The 22,661-nt window shown below is 39.3% G+C and overlaps 1 protein-coding gene across 3 annotated transcripts; it reads left to right on the top strand.

Annotated features, from left to right (window-relative positions):
• The first annotated feature begins 2,364 nt into the window (after positions 1-2,364).
• On the top strand, positions 2,365-22,405 carry ankrd55 (ankyrin repeat domain 55). 3 transcript variants are annotated; one of them, XM_077243307.1, is made up of 11 exons: positions 2,365-2,661; positions 3,515-3,634; positions 5,712-5,842; positions 7,301-7,410; positions 8,142-8,202; positions 10,877-11,005; positions 11,290-11,474; positions 12,994-13,161; positions 18,045-18,706; positions 19,481-19,570; positions 21,870-22,405. In XM_077243307.1, the coding sequence occupies exons 1-11, from the start codon at positions 2,622-2,624 to the stop codon at positions 22,133-22,135; spliced, it is 1,962 nt and encodes a 653-aa protein (XP_077099422.1). In that variant the 5' UTR covers positions 2,365-2,621; the 3' UTR covers positions 22,136-22,405. The 3 variants fall into 3 exon arrangements, with proteins under 3 accessions (XP_077099422.1, XP_077099424.1, XP_077099423.1); XM_077243309.1 differs by having other exon boundaries at positions 2,488-2,661; positions 3,518-3,634; XM_077243308.1 differs by having other exon boundaries at positions 2,525-2,661; positions 3,478-3,634.
• Positions 22,406-22,661: the final 256 nt, after the last annotated feature.

Below are 22,661 nucleotides of genomic sequence, written 5' to 3'. Positions count from 1 at the left end.
GCTTAGTTCCAGAATGAAACTGCCGTTTTGAACGATTCAGTTGAATGAATGCTTCTATGACTCGTAGCCTACATTAAGACGGTAATTTCATAATTAAAAAAATAAAATTTATTATTTTTTAGCATTTTTTTTTCTATATTAAAATGATCATATTTAAATGTTTAATCTCATAACAGTATTTATGGTGTTGAAATTGCAGTGTAAATGCATGGTTAGAAAAAAAATTGTTAGAACATAGTTCAGAACAGAGAACAGAGAAGCAGCACTGGACTGTTGCTCAGTGGTCCAAAGTACTTTTTTCGGATGAAAGCAAATTTTGCATGTCATTCGGAAATCAAGGTGCCAGAGTCTGAAGGAAGACTGGGGAGAAGGAAATACCAAAATGCCTGAAGTCCAGTGCTGCTTCTCTGTAGCCCAGGTCAGGCGCTTCTGCCGCTGTTTCTGGTTCAAAAGTGGCTTGACCTGGGGAATGCGGCACCTGTAGCCCATTTCCTGCACACGCCTGTGCACGGTGGCTCTGGATGTTTCTACTCCAGACTCAGTCCACTGCTTCCGCAGGTCCCCCAAGGTCTGGAATCAGTCCTTCTCCACAATCTTCCTCAGGGTCCGGTCACCTCTTCTCGTTGTGCAGCGTTTTTTGCCACACTTTTTCCTTCCCACAGACTTCCCACTGACGTACCTTGATACAGCACTCTGGGAACAGCCTATTTGTTCAGAAATTTCTTTCTGTGTCTTACCCTCTTGCTTGAGTGTGTCAATGATGGCCTTCTGGACAGCAGTCAGGTCGGCAGTCTTACCCATGATTGCGGTTTTGAGTAATGAAACAGGCTTTGAGTTTTTAAAACCCTCAGGAATCTTTTGCAGGTGTTTAGAGTTAATTAGTTGATTCAGATGATTAGGTTAATAGCTCGTTTAGAGACACTTTTCATGATATGCAAATTTTTTGAGATAGGAATTTTGGGTTTTCATGAGCTGTATACCAAAATCATCAGTATTAAAACAATAAAAGACCTGAAATATTTCAGTTGGTGTGCAATGAATCTAAAATATATGAAAGTTTAATTTTTATCATTACATTATGGAAAATAATGAACTTTATCACAATATGCTAATTTTTTGATAAGGACCTGTAGATTGAATTGGAACCCTGTCAAAAACGGGCTTTATTCTACATGTGACTGATTCCTACAGAGAACTGTGATGTGGAGGTCGTGAGATATTTGAGTTTATCTCTGGAATCAGTATGTGAGGACATGGACTCACTGCTGCTCAATGACTGCCTCTCATGATGTCCTCGAGGGTTCCCATGGTGACCGGCTCCATGATACATGTGAATGAAATGAAAATATGTGTGAAGGACTGGTGCTGGTGATTCTGTTTTGACAAGATCGTAACAGGCTTAATCTTGACATTAAAACCTGACAATTCATGAAATTACTATAATGACACAATAGAATAGATACATAATAAAACATAATAAAATAATATAGAATAGAATATAGAACAACAGAATAGAAAAGAAGAATGTCAAAAATGATGATGAGCATATAATAAAAAGTTGTTGATTAATACTTTAGTCTCCTGGAACTTGCTTAAGTTCATCTGGGTTGCGCTGGTAAAGGGTTAGTTCACCCAAAAATGACAATTCTGTCATTAATTACTCACCCTCATGTCGTTCCAAACCCGTAAGACCTTCATTCATCGGCAGAACACAAGTGAAGATCTTTTTAATGAAATCTGAGAGCTTTCTGTTCCTCCATTGACAGTCTACGCAACTACCACTTTCAAGCCCCAGACAGGTAAATACTTAAAGTAATCCACAGGTGTTTAACCTCTATTTATGAAGCGTCGTAAGTGCTTTATTTGTGCAACAAAGAAACAAACATATTACCACTTTATTTACAAAATATCAGTCTCCAATGCCCATTCACTAGAGCAGGGCTCATGCGTGCTGTGATGACACGAAAACAGCGTGACCGCGCGTTGGGATGTTAATATTTTGTAAACATGGAGTCCAATTGATTACTTTAATGATGTGTTTACTACCTTTCTGGGCCTTGAAAGTGGTAGTTGCGTAACTGTCAATGGAGGGAGAAAGCTCTCAGATTTAATTAAAAATATCTTCATTTGTGTTCCGAGGATGAATGAAAGTCTTACGGAACAACATTACGAGAGTAATTAATGACAGAGTTTTCATTTTTGGATACACTACTCTTTAAAATAAACTAAAAACTGCTGTCTCTACAGCGTGTTGTGAAGTGATCACACACACACACACACACACACACACACACACACACACACACACACACACACACACACACACACGGGCCATACACTAGTGATGCCAGCAGGCTTCTGCACATGCTCAGTGTGTTCCCCCATCATCACATCACGCAAAATCAAACGGAGCCGCTGCTCGCGCATCTGCGACACCCGAAGACGCGCTCTCGCGTCCCCGCAGCGTCTTCTACGCGTCCGTGCTGTCGCGTCGCGGTTCAACACGCGAGCGGGTCGAGTCGAGGTGTGTGTGTGTAAGCGGACAGTGCTGGAATCAGGAGCCGAGGGACATCATCATGTCGTGGACACTGGAGGGATTTCTCTGAAAGCTGCTTTTGATTATGGAGTTCAACACCTCATCCGTATTTGAGCAGCACAAAGGTAAATCACTGCACACACACACACACACACACACACACACGCGAGCTGATAACAAGAAGGTGTTGCCATGGTAATGCTTATCAGCGGGGTTTGCCGTAGCCCATCTTTTGTTTGTCTTGCCATCTGTTTGTGTGTAGGTATAACCCACTAGAATGAAGAATACGAGCGACTATGATTATGTTGATAAGTAGAACATGAGGGCGAGGGTCAACATCCAAAAGCTTCATGAGAAACCCCAGGGTTTTCTGTTGTAATCTGACGGGGTCTCTGTCAGCGCATCCTCCTTAGCAATATAACCAACAAGCTCCCTAGACAATACGTATATAAGCTCAAAGGAACATGATTGAATTTCTCAGTGCTCGTTAAAGCCGTAATGATTTCTCAGTATATTTCATCAACGTTGTCTCCATATCTCCTTAGGAGTTCATTAATTTTCCAGTTGTTGACAACAAGAGAGATATAAAAGCTTAATAAATAACATTTTATTTGGGAAGAATTTGGAGAGAAACGTTTCAATTCATATTGAGATTTCTCACTTTTGATGGCAGGAAAATGGAAAAAAATCTCCAGTCTATTTAATCTAATTGTTTTTTAGAAGAAACATCTGAGAGATCTAAATTCTTTTCAATAGGAAAGCCCATAGCGTCAAACACCCGCTTCTCTCAACCTGTTGATTTATTAGGAGTGGAAATATAATTGTAGCGTACGTTGATTAATCTGAAGCTGTGACAACTTCCCCTTATTCTTCTGTAACTCAGTCCTGAAATGTTCAAGCACAAATGTGTCAGTACACCACATTTTATTTACACCCAACAGATGTTGTTGAGTGATCCGTTTGATCCGTTTCCCTCAGAAGCTGCGGAGGAGGTTGATCTGAATGTGGTGTACCAGGCGGCAGCGAACGGAGACGTCAACACGCTGACCGCCACCATCCGAGAAGACCCCTCCATCCTCGAGTGCTGCGATGGGGAAGGTGTTCTCTCACACCACACACTGCACTTCTGTCATATACTCAAGATAACTTTCATATTAGTTCTACCCTTGTGAAAAGATGCACACTTAATTGTAATACATATGTATATTATTGACATAAAAGGCCACTTAAGTGTACTTAAAGATGACCTATTATGCCCCTTTTGACAAGATGTAATATAAGTCTCAGGTGTCCGCAGAATGTGTCTGTGAAGTTTCAGCTCAAAATACCCTACAGATCATTTATTATACCATGTTGTAAATGCCCATTTTTGAGTGGATGCAAAAACATGCTGTTTTCGTGCATGTATCTTTAAATGCAAATGAGCTGCTGCTCCCCGCCCCCTTTTCCAGAAGAGGGCTGAGCCTTTATTCTCTGCCAAAAACTAAAACATCTGTTTGGTTTTGATTATCATCTCTATCATGGTCACGCTTACGTGACATTGCAGTTCTTCATCGTCATGAAAATGTATTATTTGATTGCGTTTTAAAGGCATATCAGTCTAAACTTCTGATACATGGTTTTCTGAGTGCACACATCTGAAGCACGAGCACAGAGAGCTGGATGTCAGACGGAGCGTCCCGTCAGTATTAAACTAAGTTAAACTAAATCAATGTTGTACTTAAACTATCAAATACTCACAAGGATGTGTCAAAAACACACAAAGTACACATAAACAGTCAGTTATGTCTGTGAACGTAAACAGCACAATGTACAGAAATCGCATGTGTATATTAGATCTGTGTATTTAAGTGAAATATACAGTATCTACTGCTATTATGCTGTTTATATGAATCAAACAACAAAAGAAAAACAGAAAATCACTCACTGCTCTTGACTGAATAACTTTAGTAGCTTTAATAAGACTATATTTCTTAGGTGAATGCTGCTGTTAAATGCTGGCGAGGAGATAAACATGGACTGTGTTCAGCTCACTGAGGGCGGGTTTATGCTAATAGGGCAGAGTCCGTCAGCAGTTGTGGGCGGAGCCTGAGCAATGTGACGTCACAAAAGATAGAATCTGCGAACGGCTTTATTCTGAGCCACTGCATGATTAATAGGGATTAAAAAAGATGAGTCTGTGGATTTTTACCATTTTAAGGGGGTTGTATACACACAGTCATTATAATTTAACAATGTTATCCAATATTACATTTTAAGTTAATATATTTTAAATCTACTAAACTGCAAATATACAATTACAAAAATATTTTCAAAAGAAATGACAGAGAAGTAATTATGAAATTAAATGAATATGTACTCAGTCCTTCGTAAGCAGGTCAAAAAAGCACTCTTAAGTTAGTTTAATATAAATGTAAACTATAATACATTTTCATTTAATTACAATTCCATCATGCAGTTGTGTCCGAAAACATCACATTCTGTTTGCAGTTAAGTACTGTATATATTTTAAAGTTTATTATTACAGTAATAAGTTCTCTTTTAAAGGTATGATAAAGTGTACTTTTTTTCGCAAGTGTTGATACACCACTGTCCTGAAACTAAAGGCTGTGGTATTTCAGATGCAAGTTGACCATCGTGATTGTTTTATTAGTGGTGTATGAAAACTATCATGTTGCTCATAGTTAGGGTAACCAATCTGAACAAACCCCTCAGCCTTATTATATTATATTATATTATATTATATTATATTATATTATATTATATTATATTATATTATATTATATTATAGTATTTAACTTTGACGCATAATTTGTTAATGCTGCTCACATGAGATACATCAAATTATGCAGAATGTTGAGGAGAGCTGTGCTTTACATTTGTGCAATATTTCGAAACCTCTATACGTGATTGAGGGTGGGATGTTTTGCTGTGCCAAGCAACCACCAGCTGGCAGCCACCCACAACCATAATTAGGAAAAAATATTTCATGAGAGCATTCATCACTCAGAATTTGAAAACCTCTGATCATTGTCATACAATTAATCACAAATATTTCTGAGACCGAAATAATCCATCATCATAAACAGATTAAAGTAGAGCTAACCTACATTGAAGTTTTAATGAGAATTGCTGTTCAGGTCTGTGTTTCTGACTGCGTGTGTGTTGACGACAGGCTCCACGCCGCTGATGCATGCTGTGTCTGGGAGACAGGTGGATACGGTCAAACTGCTGCTGAAGATGGGAGCTTCTATCAATACACAAGACGCCTGTGGACGGACCTCCCTCTCTCTAGCCACATACCTTGTACGAAAACACTCTCAGGATCCACTTCCTTTAAAGAGGCCATATTATGCCCTTTTACAAAGTTTTGTTTTCAGGCTCTACTAAAATATGTTTTCATGCTTGAATGTTCAAAAAACACATAATTTTCCCCATGGCTGACATTGTTGCAGCTCCTCTCTTCCCAGTCTGTCAGTAGCACTCTGGAATGTGTTTCCCGAAAGCGTTGTTAGCCAAATATCGTTATCAGCATAGTTCAACGAGTCTGTGTTTCCCGAAACTATAGTTCTAACGAATATTCACAAGCAGCATCGCAAAAAAAGCAAAAATATAGTATTAATTTAATCTGAAACGGATTAATTAAAATCCCCCTGTAGCCAATAATTGTATCCCTTAAAGCTCATCTTTGATCACCAAAATGACATATTTTTCCTTGAAAAAATAAATGTCTTCATGTCTTAAAATATCTTGAATGTAACTCGACACCCTTGCCTTATTTAGTATACGCGGTTCTATGAATATGCAAATGAGCCCCGTCTCCACTCACTCACACAGCTCAGAGATCCACTCGTTGACGATCACATGTTGATCTGATTGGTTACGAGGTAGTTTGTGACGTCAGAAACACCAGCGATTTCAAAATGTGTTTTTGAGACTGTCTTTGGTTCACTGCAGTTTTAAGCAGAAAAACTCAGCAATGGTGTTGACTTATGAATTTTCACATGGCTTGTCTTAAAGCATATTAAAAACACCACACAGACATAATAACGACATTAAAACCTTGATTTTCACCACAGGTGGACTTTAAAAGACATTATTACTTGAACGACAAATTTGCGACAATACAGTTTCAGGAAACAGTCGCGTCCTTCTAGTGATTTCTTCAACGATCCTTCGTACTATGGTAATTAAGCAGGGAGTAACGTCATTGTACGGGAAACACACTCCTGTTTAGTTCCTGTCTCTATGAAGCCCCTCCTTCTGAAAAGCACACTGTGCTCTGATTGGTCGCCTGGATCAGTGTGTTGTGATTGGACGAGCACTTCGAGTGTGTTTGGGAAATGTCCCACCCCTTACCATAACCGGCAGTTTCAACACACTACTAAGTCACTCAACCAGGCCCCGCCCCTTTATTCGGCGTATGAATTATTTAAATGAGGAATATTGTGATGTGTTCGTTCCCAGAAGAAAACTCAAGACTACAATGAACCGTTGGAGTTCAGAAACAGTGACACTGATATAGAGAATAACTCCCGCTGGAGGGACTTTTTCATGCTCAAACAGCAACATTACACAGACTAAAGAAAGATGAACATGGAAAAAAAAACCTCTTTAAAAATGCACATTTCTGCCTTGTTTGTGTACGCTGTTGTCAGTGAGTTGTGATTCTTCAGCATGTTTATGAGCTGTCATGTACAAAGTTGCTTATTGTTGTGTATGACTTTTACTGTAATCTGCTGTGGTGGTTTTTAACTTCTGCAGGGTTGGCTGGAAGGCTGTGTGTGTTTGCTTCGAAACGGGGCAAAGCAGAACATTCCCGATAAGAACGGACGGTTGCCAATTCATGCTGCTACTGCTGAAACTGACTTCAGGTAACAAGGAAATAAATAGAAGTTGTTATCGCAAATAGGTTAATGAAAAAAGTGGTAGCGAGTAGTACAGTAAAATTCCTTGCAGTGCATTTGACAAGATGAAGAGATGGTAATTAGAAAACCGGAGAAAATCAAATATCAGCCAACAGAAAATTTGGATTTTTACACTAAAACCTCTTTTTTATTATGTTCTTGTTATAAACATCCATCAGTAGATAACATACTGGAAATAATAAATTAGATATGTTAGATAAGATATGTTGTTAAAGTGAACATGAAACCAAAAATCGATTTTCTTAATGTACATTCATCAGTGCACGTTCATCAGTGCACGTTATTCTTAAGAAAAGGTGGAAAATTTTATTTTTCTTCAAAATAATAATAATTGTTATGATCATCTTGTGTTTAGGTTCACTGTCATGTTCTGTTTATAGTTTTAATTATCGTTCTTTCTGCGTCACACATCGTTTTTTGTATTTTAAACTCATGTAGTTTCTCACTCATCGTGAGAATAATGTGCTCTGCCTCTGAAATGAATGCTCGATTTCTGCTGATGTCACTAATCAGTTTTAATTTTCAACCCCTCCCAACCACCATCCAAATCATTTCCTGACTTAAAAAATATTTTTTTTTTCCATTGATTATCTGGTTTGCATTCTATGATGGAATTAAAATGGTGTATGCAGCATTTATGGGGTTATAAACATGCTTTGTTTGTTTGTTTGCTGAAGGCTCATGGCTGTGCTGCTACAGCAGTCAACACTGTGTGAAATCAATCATCAAGACAATGAGGTGAGTCTGTCACAGCACTTGTAGTGTACTTCAAATCTTAAAAAATTATATTAAAAAACTAATTGCAGGTAATATACTTTAATGAAATAAAAATACCACTTAGTGTTAAAGAGATTACATTTTTTTAACATAATTGACCCTTCGCTAAGCCACGCCCGAAAATCGCCACTGACCAATCGTGTGTTAGCAACCGTAACTAGGCGCGGGAGGTCTGGCAAGCTTTCGAGCAAGGGAAACATGCCGAAGCGTTGTGCGTATGGATTGTGCAAATCTGATACCTGGTATCCGAAAAGTTTGGACAGGGGAGTGGAATTTTTTTCCTTCCCGAAAATCTAAAAGCCAAGGGGAGAAATGATGGGCATGGATCAAGCAGTGTGGGAGACCCCATTCACATCTAAATGTCCACAGGATTAACAAAAACACCTAACGTTATTGCTTGGAAGTTGGAAATAATGACCGTTCTTTGTTCATAATGCATATATTTTCACGTAAAATAAGACGATTAAAGACAAGGCGGAGGCTCACTGACATACTTTAAAATATATTTCAGCATTTTGTTAATCGACGGCCTACTACCCCTGACTGAGTAACTTTAACCAAATCCGATCGCTGCTCTCCCGGTGTTCGTGTTATTCCACAAAATTTATGGATAAACTGTTTGATTTATAATTATTAGATTATTTTCACATTTCACTTACCTTGCCGTGCACGAACAAACTGTAGCTGTTCCTCAATTTGTGTGTTTCCCATTTGAATGGTCAGTGGGCGGCTGCTGCTTGCGCTGGGACTATAGGCTTAAGCTTCAATTTTTATGAAATTATTCGCTAATCGGTTGCATATTATGTCGTGGATATATCCCTCGAATGCATACTGCAGTCCCTTTTGTCTTGCTCTCTCAGATATTTCACATGTTCGCCAAAAATTACTAATTATCTCATTGGGAATGTCTGACACCGGTGCATACAAACTGTAATAGACGTGCAGGCGCAAAAGCTTGACAGGCGTAGCAACAGTAACTACCCTCTGGTGTCCCAATCGTTGCAGTCAAAAATGGCTGAATTCTTTTTTTATTTCAAAGAAATGAATGTAATATATTTTAGTTCAATAATGTTTTTTAATTTAATATTTGGTATTTTTAGGGGATTTTATGGTACTAAATGATATCTATGCAGTAGTTATACACCATTTATAACCACTTTTTGAGCATGGACCTGCAAATTAAATTTCCAACTTAAACTGTCACACCGGTGAAGTACACTTTGGGCTTTCGAGTTTGATCTCTTTTTAAAGACAACATATTGGCTGAAGCGTTGTTCAGACCGATTGGTGTATGATATTAAAGTACCGCAAGAGCATTTAGAGAACAGACAGCTCTGTATGCTTTCCAATCCCTCTCGTGGTACTTTGATGTCATACAACGATCGGTAAGTAAGTCGTTTGTTGAAACCGGCGGTTATGGTAAGGGGTGGGACATTTCCCAAACACTCTGGAATAGGTGTGTTCATGGAAAACATGCTTAATTTGCCTTTATTTTCATAAAGGCAAAAAAGCTTAACATCTATAATAGGCTTCTATTTCTTTATTTTGATTGTAGGGTGACAAATATTGATGACCTGGTTGCATATTGCCGGGATTTGATGAGAGTCACCTTTGCAGCAAAAAAAAAGCTTGCTTTCACACTTATAAGTTTTCATACACTTTCATATATTTGTAAAAAGCATGGTCATCATTGTATCATGCTGTACTGTCATTTTGGCCTTTAGATAACAGAAGGGTTGTTGTATTTTTGCGGTTTGTACTAGGACATTTTTTTCATTGTCATTTGGGCCCAGTTGTTCAAAAAGTTTAATCTGGATCAGAATGATCTGGATTTGGAAATTTTGCTATCCAGGGTCAGATAATCTATTTTACTTTTGTACCGGTTTTTCAAAGCAAAATTGGATTGGATCACCTAGATCCAGATACACATATTTCAATGCTTTTCAGAAAAGTAATGGAAAAAAACACTTTAAATTAAATATAATATTTTTGCTTGATATTTATAGCATTTGGGGGATTATTATTTATAATAATTTATAAGGACCATTATTTATGGTGCCAACTCTTTGTTTACTTTACAGTTAGGCTACTGAAAGGCTTAATATGTAGCCTAATGTCTACTTATAATTTATTACTTCAACAGTTAAAATAATCAAGAGCAAAATAAAACAATGTGTGTGTGTGTGTGTATATATATATATATATATATATATATATATATATATATATATATATTACATGATACAAATGTTGTAAAAAAAATTTTTCCAGTTTTGAAGTTTTATTAAATTTAGTTCCTAAAATCCACCCTTCTGCTGGGATCAGTATAATCCTGTTGTTGTTGTTGTTGTTGTTGTTGTTGTTGTTGTTGTTGTTGTTGTTGTTGTTGTTGTTTGGATCAAAGGGATCCCGATCTTACTAAAAAGTTTTGAACAACACAAACTGATGATTTGATCCAGATCAAAACCAAGATTGGATTTTGTGATCTAATCTGATTTTCAGAATGCAGAATTTTCAATATTTGATCCAATCTGATCAGATTAATTTTGAACTACTGATGCTCCATTTGCTATTATAAATGAACGGCCATGAGCACTTGTGTAAACCGTGTAATGCTCTGAATGTTGTTTGGCAGGGAATGACAGCTCTTCACTGGGCTTCTTTCCACAACCGCCCTGAGCATGTGCAGGCCCTGCTGCAGAAAGGAGCCGACCCGACACTCGTGGACAAAGACTTTAAAACAGCGCTCCACTGGGCTGTGCAGGTACAAATCATAAACATAACATTCTAATGGTATATTATAGCAAACTAATTCATACTCTATGTTATAAATAATGTACTGAGATCTATATTTATACATAATTATATTTATAATTGTAATATCAGAAATTTTATATCCTTGTAAGGTAGAAAAATTTGTTTCATCATGCAATTTAATACTATTTATGTCTTAAAAATTCATTGTAAACAATGTTTTATTTGTACAAATTATTATGTGCAAGTTGATTATTAATTTGTATGTCTCATTGTTTTATAACTATGTGGCAGAGTGGCAGCCAGTTAATGTGTTCCCTCATTCTTGACCATAATCTGGGCTCCTCTGTGATCAATTATGATGACGAGAATGGGAAGACCTGCGTTCACATCGCCGCCGCTGCAGGATTCAGCGACATCATCTATGAACTGTCTCGAATTCCTGAGACCAACTTGCAAGCTTTAGACGTGGATGAACGGTACAGTAAACATGTTCTGTGATATCTGAGTGGAGAGTCACATTAGTTTTTAGGCATGTCTGCGTTCAAGTGCTATCTTGCTTACCATAGGAACAACTAAGACAAAACTTGGTTTTGCTAGCAGCAGTGTTTAACAGAGATTTTTTGCCATTGGTTTGGAGGACATCCATTCGCTTTTATTTGTGATGGGGCAGAATGAAACTATAGTATCACCATTGAGGCATTGTAGCAGAAATTTGATTAAAATGTCAAAATTCTTTAGGGAACACACCACCGTTTTTTGAAATAGGGGTTATTCACCGTCTCCCCTACATTTAGATAGGTGGGCAAACGCATTTTTGTCTCAGTGCATGCATTTTCTTAGTCTGGCAGCGCCGCCGCTAGCTTAGCTTAGCATAATGAATGGAATCCTTTGTTGCCGGATAGCATGTCATGAGTAAAAGTGATCCAAAAAAATAAAAAGTAAAAACCTAATTAATTCTTGTAGCCTGCATATTCACAACAAATACAAATAGCAATATTTAAGACTAGGCGATTTCCTAGGCATATATTGACTTGGGACTATATTGGGGTGAAGCACAGACGAAGCTCTGCTACTTGGGCGCAGAGATATCATGCAAGTTAGGTAACGTTAGCTGTGACACAACTTCGGGCACGCTCATCTTGATCTGATCTGACATGTTGAGCCTGGTCATCGATGGCAGTACCTCCCACTCGCCACAGCAAAGACACTCTATTTCAGTCGGCATAGGTTTGCATATTCCCCTACATATTCTCATTTTCAGTTAGATATTTTCCTCTACAACTCATCAGCAATTTCGATTGGCTAAAGATGCTTTCGGGAAACACACACCTACTTAGTACTTGTCTCTATGAAAAGCACACTGTGCTCTGATTGGTCGGCTGGAGCAGTGTGTTGTGATTGGTCAAGAGCTTCGAGTGTGTTTGGGAAATGTCCCGTCCCTTACCATAACCGCCAGTTTCAACACACTACTAACTCACTCAAACAGGCCCCGCCCCTTTATTCTTTTATGCCTTGGGCCGGAATAATTTAAATGAGGAATATTGTGACGTGTTCGTTTCCGGACGAAAACTCAAGACTACAATGGAGGCGTTTCAGGGAGTTCAGAAACAGTTACTGATATACAGAATAACTCCCGCGGGAGGGACTTTGTGCTTTTGAACTTTGCAGAGCTTTTTCCTGCTCAAAACGCAACATTACACACTAAAGGAATCTAATTATTGGAGCCTTTTAAAATGAACCTAAAAATTAGTAAGCATGGTTATTTTTACATCTGAACACTGTTATCAAAGTTACTTACAGTATACTAAGTTGATAATACTTCACTTTTAGAGCACATTACTGATGGATAACAGCTGCAGTTCCTGAGTGTACTTATCATAATGATGTTATGATAAGTACAACATGCCCATGTTTTGTATTATCATGTTATAATCATGTTCTCAACATGCCCATGTTCTGTATTATTATACAGCGTGATTTCTGTGTTTGTGTCAGGACCCCTCTCCACTGGGCCGCCGCAGCAGGTAAAGATGACTGTGTGCAGGTGTTGTTGGAGCTGGGAGTGGAGCCCAACCCTCGAGATATTAACGAGAATACGCCACTCACATATGCCATGTACTGTGGTCATACTGCATGCATCAAACTCCTCTCCACTGAAAACAGGTTTGTGATTTAGTTTTTTGTTCAAATTTAGTTGGCAATCCAAAAAAAATTTGTTGAGTACATAATGGCATATCTGTGACTTTTTAAAGGAAGCAATGCCCCCTTATAGTGTCAATAACTGCCCCCCCCCCCCATTAGCATCAATAACCGCTGCAGTTTCACACTGATGTGATGGTGAAACTATTTAGCAAAACTTCCCCCAATAGTTTATTGAAAAGTTAGGCAAAAGTGTACAGAAGGCAGATCCCCACTCATAGAGACCGAAACAAAGCCAGAGGTTGGCTGAGAGGAATGGTATTCTGAGAAACAACTGAGGGTCGAGAGCCAAGAGAATAATCCATTAAGACATCAAGTCACATCAAGAGAATGGCAGTGTGTCATAACCAGGGAGAGCACTCTGAATACCGGGCAGAGCTGGAGAGCGAGAGCAGGGCGGGACAGAGAACAGCTCCCACCACACAAGGCAAAATGGTATCAGCCGGACGATAAGACTACACAAGTCAAAGTGCCCAAAGAAAAGCCCATCAATCCTGCCTCAAATTTAGTCTTTTGGCTGAACTGATGTATTAGAGGTTCCTGTGATTGGTCCACACCACAGTTGGGACCACAGACCTTTCCAACTAGTGGCGCCACTCCCCCGGAGCCAGCCAAAAACTCCCTCTGCCTACACTGCATTTACGTTCTGTGGGGGGTGGGGCTGTAAAAATGACTGAAAAGCTAAATTTGAATTTCTTTCTTAAATATTAGCAAAATCTGAATTATACTCGAATTCTAAAGGCAATACTTAATGTTAGTATAATACTTAATATGCCCACAAGAGGACGCAAGCGAGCACAATAAGCAAATATAAACCAAATAAAGAATTGCTTCTTTTATTGAAATGAAATGACATTCACTTTTAAAAGTGCATTAACCTTGCAAACAATTGTTCTTAAATAAAATGTAATTTCCTTAATGTGCATGCAAGGAAAATTAGGTAACGAAAGTGCATAAAACTGTGTAAATCAGTAACCTGAGAAAATACAATTCAACAGACAGCGTAATGTACTACATGGACACAAAATAGCAAACTGCCATTCAGAAACAATCCACTTCCACTCACTACATCTACATATTGTTCATCAAAAACACCTGACACTCAAGTTGATCTGCAGTGAGTGCTGAGCGTTTTTTGTTACGTCATCATCATGTCTCGTGCCTCTTGAAACATCAAAAATGTGAATTTTAAAAAAAAAATTATTCAACTAATATTCAAATTTTGAATGTATATTTGACAGCCTTAGTGGGGAGACAAGCATTGGGAAAAGTAGGGGCATCGGTGACCTTACCATCCTCAAGGAACCTCTGGCAGAAAACCAGCCCAACTCCTACCTCTAACGCATCCACTTTTACAATGAACTGCCTTACAGACTCGGTAGTCTTCAAGACGGGATGTAAATATAAATGTGCCTTAAGACCACTGAAAGGAAACTGGTGGTTATCATTTCTAATAAAGCGACGATAAAAGTTATGGTTTCACTTTATTTTGATGGTCCCTTTAACACATTCTGTTTACTACATGTCTACTAACTCTCAGAGTATTAGTAGACTGTTAGGGTTAGAATAAGTTGACATGTTCTTGCAAAGTTACTGATGTCTGTTGAGGAGCATCAAAATAAAGTGTTAGCAGATATTAAGCAGACAGTCGTCTCGGTTACTAATGTAACCCTCGTTCCCTGAAGGAGGGAACGGGAGATGTGACGTCGACGTGACAACGTAATTGGGATCACTTCAGGGAGTCCTATCAACTTCGAGTGTCTACAGAACGAGCCAATGAACGTTGGCGTGCGTGAAAAGTGTCACAAGCCCCGCCCCGCTGCGCGGGTATAAATAGGAAGCGGGCGCACGCACTCATTGTTTTTCGCTGAGGAGCCGAGATTGTGACGGCTGTACAGCGATGGTCAGCAACCATGGCGGCGGAAGTCACGTCTCCCGTTCCCTCCTTCAGAGAACGAGGGTTACATTAGTAACCAAAACGTTCCCTTTCAGTCGCTCACGTTCGACGTGACGTGACGACGTAATTGGGATCCCATGGAAAACGCCGCGGTTGCTGCCACATCCAGCGCCCTACGGAAGACTCTCATGACCCCCATCTGGCTGGTGCGGAAGACCTGCGTAGAGGTAGTTCACTACTGTTCCGTTATACCCCACACAGTGGAACTCTTGGATAACACTGGGAAAGCGTGCCTTTCCAGGGAAGAGGGACGCTGCGGAAGCCACATCCTGCCCGAAGGGAGGTAACATGTGGAGAATACACATATGGACTGGCCGGAGTGCAGGCGTGAGGGGCCAGCGGAGATTGCCTCGGCGGGGAAGCCCTCACGGTTATCCTCATATCACCCTGACCATGCGCAAAAGTAGGTTTATTCTGAGATCCAGAATAAACACTAGATCTGGGCATTGGCGAGGGGACTGCACCTCCCTTGAGATAAGCGAGTCTTGATCTTAGCGCTGCCATAGTCATATTCCCGCAGTAAGAACATGAGCTATTCACAAAACCTGCCTCAGCGTGCTGAACGCCCAAACACAAGAGGCAACAATTGTGGCCGTCTGCTGGCACCAGGGAACGACCCCATCCAGAAAAGCACAAGCGGAATGACATCCTGAAAAGGACGCAGGGTCACACTTGTGTTGCTCTTTTAGTTGAAAACAAAAAATATAGAAAAGAAAAAAATAACTCTCTCAGTGCTGAAGCACCCAGGGATAGTCGCGGTGTAATCGGGGTACACACTCAAAGTGGAACGCCCACCGAGACCGACACAGACACACACAAACAATGGTGTGAAAACAGCAGTTGTGAGCTGTATTTTCCTTTTGAAGCAGTCTTCAACGTTGCAGCAGTCTACAGAAACTCAGAGTCGAAACGAAAGCTTGGCTCTGGAACGAAAGACAATGAGTGCGTGCGCCCGCTTCCTGTTTATACCCGTGCTGCAGGGCGGGGCACGATTTTCACTGCTTTTCACGCACGTCAACGTTCATTGGCTCGTTCTGTAGACACTCGAAGTTGATAGGGCTCCCTGAAGTGATCCCAATTACGTCGTCACGTCAAAAGTGAGCGACTGAAAGGGAAATACTAACACTCGAATGAGAGTTAGTTGACATGTAGTTGAAAAGTTACTTATAGTCAACAGAATATTCTAAAGGGACCATCAACATAAAGTGAAACCAAAGTTATCAAAGCCAAAGCCATATTCAAAATCCCTGTGCAGGTGTTAAATACAATATTCCAATTTTTGCCCTCTGTAATCAAGACCAGATCGTAAGCATTGTGAAAGTGCAGTTTCATGAATTACCTTGCCCATTGCAAGATCTTGAAGGCTGATGACATAAGAGGTAGGGTACCTGTTTTTAATGGTTCAGTCCTCCATTGTCATTGAGTCCCCAATAATCAGCTCAGGGCCGCCCTTCTTTTCACAAAAAAGAAACCCGCCCCCACCAGAGAAGATGACTAATGGATAATGATGGCTACCTGAGACTAAAGATGGGAAATTGTTGACTAAATTCTTTGCCCAGTTGATGTGGGGGTTATGGAGGGATAGCCAAGGATTGCCTTCAACTATAGAAGTGAATGTAGAGTCCAACACATGAAACACCAGTTCCTCAGTGTGGTTGGCATTTGTGAGACTCACTGAAGCAGCGACCTGTGAGACACTGGCCAATGGATGAGCATTTAGTGCATGAGCTGTAAGTGGGGCAGTCAAAGCTTGAAGCGGAAACCCCCTTTCCTTAACCCATGATGCGTCAATAAAATTCCTTGTCGTATACCGCAGAGTGGCCGGTATGAAATGGTTAGTAGTACTTACTAAAAGTGGTGGAAGGAAAGGCAACTGGTCATGGCTGCTCAAGGCTTATTTATGCACGTGTGGAGCAACAGCTAGTCCATCTGGTCCTATCATACAGAATAGTTACTGTTGCCCAAATGAAAATGCTGAAAAACGTAATGCTGCCAATGATAGAAAGGTGTCAGAACACACAGACAGTGTCATGTTGAACCCTGTCCACTGCCGAAAGCACCTACAATGGGCATGTGAGCGCCAGAACTGGACCATGGAGCAACTGAAGAAGGTTACCTGGTCTGATGACGTTTTCTTTTAGATCAAGTGGATGGCCAGGTGTGTACACATTTTACCTGGGGAAGAGATGCACGTACACCCCTTCATGGGAATGGTGTTACCTGATGACTGTGGCCTCTTTTAGCAGGATAAGGATAAAAATATGAGGAACATGACAAAGAGTTCAAGGTGTTGCCTTGGCCTCCAAATTCCCCAGATCTCAATCCGCTTGGGTATTTTCTGAATCCATAAATCCGATCCATGGAGAATCCACCTCGCAGCTTGCAGGAGTTAAAGGAGTCCATGTCTCGACACATCAGAGCTCTTACACAATATTACACAGGTGGATTTAATGTTGTGGCTGATCAGTGTTTAATGATGCTTAAATATATGATAGAAAAGTGGTCATCGATGTACTGATATGCCCTGATTGCCTCTTGAGGGAAAATGATTTAAATCAGTAGGTCATCATTTCACTGATACTTTATTAAAAATGTGAGTTCAAGCATGTTTGCAAGAAATGCTTCCTTCTCAGTTTAATGATATAGTACAGTCAACACTTTTTTGTTTGTTTGTTTCTCATGAAATATGTAGCATAAAATACAACTAAAAGTGACATGTGAAGGCAATTAGTCCTCTGTTTTAAACCCATCCAAGTTAGTGCACACACGAGTAGTGAATAGTGAACACACACACTGCAAACCTTTGTTCTTGTATCATTCAGATGTAAAATGCAGGAAGAGTTTCATAAGTATTTATAAACTAAACTAAAGATGGCCATATTTTTCACAGGTCGGACTCAAGCAGGCCACTGCATGCCCAAAACAGTGACTCTTCTATGCGCAAGGAGGGGAAATTTCGCATGCTAAATCACATCTTCTGCAAGAAGAAGAAAGAACTGCATCCTTCTCAGCAGATAGACTTGAGTCAAGAATGCCAGCTCAAAGAAGAGACGTCTGAGGTGGACGACATCATTACAATGTTCGATTGTGTTGTTGAACCGTTAGCCAGAGATGAGAGTGAAAACAGCTCTACTGTCAGAAAGCGAAATAATGAGTCTGAGAAAGCCCACCTCATTGAGGACACATCCAGCAAAGACTTCCTAAGTCTCCCACCTATACGCACACAGAGTCTTCCTCCAATCACTCTCGGTAAGTCTTTGCTGGCAGACTCTCAGGCTTTGGCCCACAGGACCGGCGGAGGTCACGTGGTAGGACATTTAGCGCACAGGTCACAGAAGAGCAAGAGCGAGCATGACCTGTTTGATGGTAAAAATAAAGATGAAAAAGTTGTGGGACTTGCATGGAAGGCTGAATCCACTCAGATACTGACTCACAAAGCCTGGATCTCAACTCCATCTGAACGACTGCTTGATAAGCTGCTTCAGGGAACTTCAAATCCTTTAGATGTGCTGTGCTCAAATCACTCACCATACATACAAAGAAATGACCAAGGTAAGGTATTCCATATTGGTAGTTAGATGATTCTTCGATTAGGTGAACATTTTTGACTCTTTCAGTTTTTTGTAAAAAAAAAAAATCATTTACATTTTATAAGCTGCAAATTTTTCCTAGTTTTTAGACATTTGACAGACGTTCTCGAATTTGGGCTTGCCTTGCCCCTTACCCATACTTTTTAAAGAGTACTTATTACATAATATATATGAACTTCACCAACTTAAGTGTGACTGTAAATTTATAATTACTTATATTGTCTTTACTGCTGAATGAATGCACTGATAAGGATTTATGGTAATCTAAAACATGTTTAAGTTGCAATTTAGTACATTTTAAAATATATTAACTGTGTAATACTGAACAACACACTACAAATTATAATCAAGTACTTTACATGTGCTTCATTATGTTAGTAAACACATAAAAATACTTCTTTAAAGCACGAAAAATATTTAATTAAATAAAATGTGCTTTAAAGTAAACTTTTAATTTGACTATTTCAAAGTGCACTTTTAAAAGTGTTAAGCATAAGTGAACTCTCTTTAAGTGGTCTTTTATGTCATTAACATTTCCACACAGTTTTAAATTTTGACATGCATTACAAGTGCATGCTTGATCAAATGAAACATTCTTTTAATAAGTTTTCATTTTCAAGATTGTCCAAGTGTCCCTGATTGAAGAACCACCCAGATATAAATTAGTGAATTAGTCTATAAAATGTACACTTGCAGAATTTCTGCAGTTTTTGTGTGTGTTTTCTCCTCTAAACAGCTCAAAATCATCTTTTCCCTCTGAGGGTTAGAGAAACAGCTCTCACACGAAACAGTCTTGCTCCCATCCTTGACCACTGCACTCACAGATGTAAGTCTAATCTTTGTGTCCTAATGTCATATTTTCATGGTTCATGCACTACCCTGTTCATGATGCTAAAGAAAAACAGAATTATAAGATTATTGCATTTTTATTGGTTTGTTCAGAAATCTACAGTAGATAGACGCATAATTGCACACAAAAAGTTTCTGTGTAAAAATGTAAAAGATTTGTGAAGTAAAAAAGTAAAATTTGGTTTGAAAGTAAAACATCTGGTTAACATCTAAATGTTTGAAATAAAAATATAAAAATATCATCATAACACATTTTAGTTCTTACTAAAGTACTTAATTTAAACCCAGAAAGATTGCAGAGAATGCAACAGTATACAGGGCTACATTCGCAACAATTGAGAGAGAGACTAATTAGCCTATGTTGATTATATTTGTTCCATATTTACCAGGTATTTTCTTTTTTGCTGTCTATTTGTTTAATTATTGCAATGGTCCAAATTTTATGAAGTTTAAACAAAATGGTAAACACTTCCTGATCTTCCCTGCATGAAAAACATACAGTTGTAATCGAAAATATCAATCAGCATTCCAGATCAGTTTTAATGGCAAAATGTACAGACTTTCAGCTGTTTGCAAAGAACAAGTCTAACAAAAGTAATTGAAATAGCTCAACACAACAAATTTTTAAAGTGGTTTCCCCATATTCAACTGAAAATGCAACTTTTAATGACTTCTGCAGTCTCAAAATGAGTCAATCATTTTTAGTACTTGGTAAAAACCCCTTTTGTTGTTATGACCTTCAGTAAACGAGATGTATAATCAGACACCAGCTTCTGGCAGCGTTTCTGAGGAATCTTAGCCCATTGCTCTCCAGTTCAGTAATATTCTGGGTTTGCGTGCAGAAACCGGCTTCTTCAAATCTCACCAGAGATTTTCTATGGGGTATAAAGCCTGGAATACACCAAGTCGGCGTCGACGAACTAGCGCTGATGAAAGCTGACTGTATTGTCGCCTCGCGTCGGGGAAAAAAAGCTGCACTTAGACACACCGAGAGAACAACAGCCGACTGGCAACTAGCATGTGTGTTCTGTGCCTGCGTGTAAATGAGACAACTTTCTATTTCTGCAGATAAATCCATCTATAGTCATCATTCAAAAAGGGAAACCGACACTGCTGGCTGCAGATACACAAACCATAAACAAAGCAGTGCGTGCTTACCGTTTTGAATATCAATCCTGCTTAACACTTTATTTATTCCACTCCGCTCATATTAATATTGAAATATTCACTAAGGAACACTCAGGTAAGATGACGTAACATTAGCCTTCTATCTGTACCGTTTTGACTTCTTTGCTCGCCGTTTTGCTATTATTCTCGTGCATTGACTCGTTCACTAAGCTGAACAGCCAATCAGAGTTCTCTCTCTCAGTGTTATTTTCAGCATATGCTTCATTCTTCTTCCTCCATGCATACCGCTGATCCAGAGGGCCGAAAAGTTCCAGTTTTGTTTCATCGCTCCAAAGAACAGACTCCCAAAACTTCTGTGGCTTATTTATATGATTTAAGCACTTTTCTTGTGCTTTTGGGTCAGTAGTGGTGTACGTCTTGGAGTTCTGCCATGGAAACCACATGCGTTTAGTATGGGCCTTACTGTGCAAGCTGAAACCTCAGTGCCTATTGCCACCAATCTTGCTGAAAGTCTTGTGCAGTCATTCAAGGATTTTTCTGAACCTGCCTTCTCAAATCTGGTTGCAGCCGTTGATAGCTACCTTTTTCTGCCTCGTCCAGGTAGTGTAAACACTGTTCCTTTAACTTTGAACTTGCGAACTATACTTCCAACACTCTTGGAACATTTAGTGTCGTCGCTATCTTTTTGTATCCTGTTCCTTGTTTGTGAAGGGCAATGATATCTTCTCTTAACCTCTTGGACCATTCTTTTGACTTCATATGTCATATTTCTAACATGCAGTCAAGCGTGTCAGATATTTTGTGTGTTCTAGCTTAAGCCCACCTGGTGACACAAATGAAGCCCTTGATTAGTTGCATCAATTTTGAGACTGCAGAAGGTCATTAAAGGTTGCATTTTCAGTTGAATTTTGGGAATCCACTTGAAACATTTGTTGTATTGAGCTATTTCAATTACTTTTGTTTGATTTGCTCATTTACAATGTCTGTAAATTTTGCCAATAAACCTGATTTGCAGTGGGGGTTAAATAATTTCGATTACAACTGTATATTGTAACCAATCAGATATGATACACTCCTGTTTTTTTTGCTGAACATGAGCATTGTTCGCATCTTCGGTTTAACAAACCCAGCCCTCATGTCGTCCACAGTTTCTTTACCACCTGACCAGGTCTCGCAGGGAGTGAAGAAATCCAAATCCTCTCTAGGAGCGAGTCGGGCTGTACTTCCACCCCCGTTTGCATCCAAACTGCACCGATCCGGCATTCCCCAAAGCCAGTCGCTTGGTTCCTTCCCGTCTCCACTGACAGGAGAACCTTTACGCAACATTCAAGTTCTTCCAGCCATTCCTCCGCAGAGAAAACGCAGCCCATCTCCTCTCGCGACCCAGAGGCCGCAGAATCACTCTGACAGCTGAAACTGATGCAAATCTGCCTGAAATCAGCGGCCAATTGAAAACTGTAATACTGTTCAGCTTTCCATGGGTCATCTGGATTCATTTCAATCATGAGGACACTGAAGAATCACTGTTTGATAAAATTACTAAACAACAGGCTATTTTTTCATACAATTTTACAACTATGATCTTTTTCTATGGTATGCATATGGTTGAACTTTTAACTGTAACATTTAAACATACTTTAAGCTTATCATTTACTGTTCTTATTAATAAAGGAAATTGTTGAAGTATCGAATAGCAATAACTTCGTAAATAATACATTGCCCAGTCAAAAGATAAAAGTCACTGTTTGGATTTAAATAGGCAAATGCTTAGGAGTCTATGATTGGATTATTATTTGTCATGTTGAGAGAGAACCCAAACGCAAAGGCAGATCAAAAGTCTCTTTTAATAACTCAGGCAATAATCAATAATCAAGCAATAATTGCTTGGCAATAATCTGAAAACAGGAGCCGACAGGCAAAAACAGTTCAAACAGAAAGTT

The sequence above is a fragment of the Siphateles boraxobius genome, unplaced genomic scaffold (assembly GCF_051911475.1).
Source record: "Siphateles boraxobius isolate OS27281-9 unplaced genomic scaffold, OSU_SipBor_1 25, whole genome shotgun sequence".
Classification (NCBI taxonomy): domain Eukaryota; kingdom Metazoa; phylum Chordata; class Actinopteri; order Cypriniformes; family Leuciscidae; genus Siphateles; species Siphateles boraxobius.
Note: the sequence above shows the minus strand (reverse complement) of the source record. Positions and strands in the feature narration are given on the sequence as shown.

Coding starts and splice junctions, on each gene's coding strand:
- ankrd55 (XM_077243307.1), top strand. CDS start 2,622: ATGGAGTTCAACACCTCATCCGTATTTGAGCAGCACAAAG. Junction 5,843..7,300: donor TCTCTCTAGCCACATACCTT/GTACGAAAACAC, acceptor TAACTTCTGCAG/GGTTGGCTGGAAGGCTGTGT. Junction 13,162..18,044: donor CTCCTCTCCACTGAAAACAG/GTTTGTGATTTA, acceptor TATTTTTCACAG/GTCGGACTCAAGCAGGCCAC.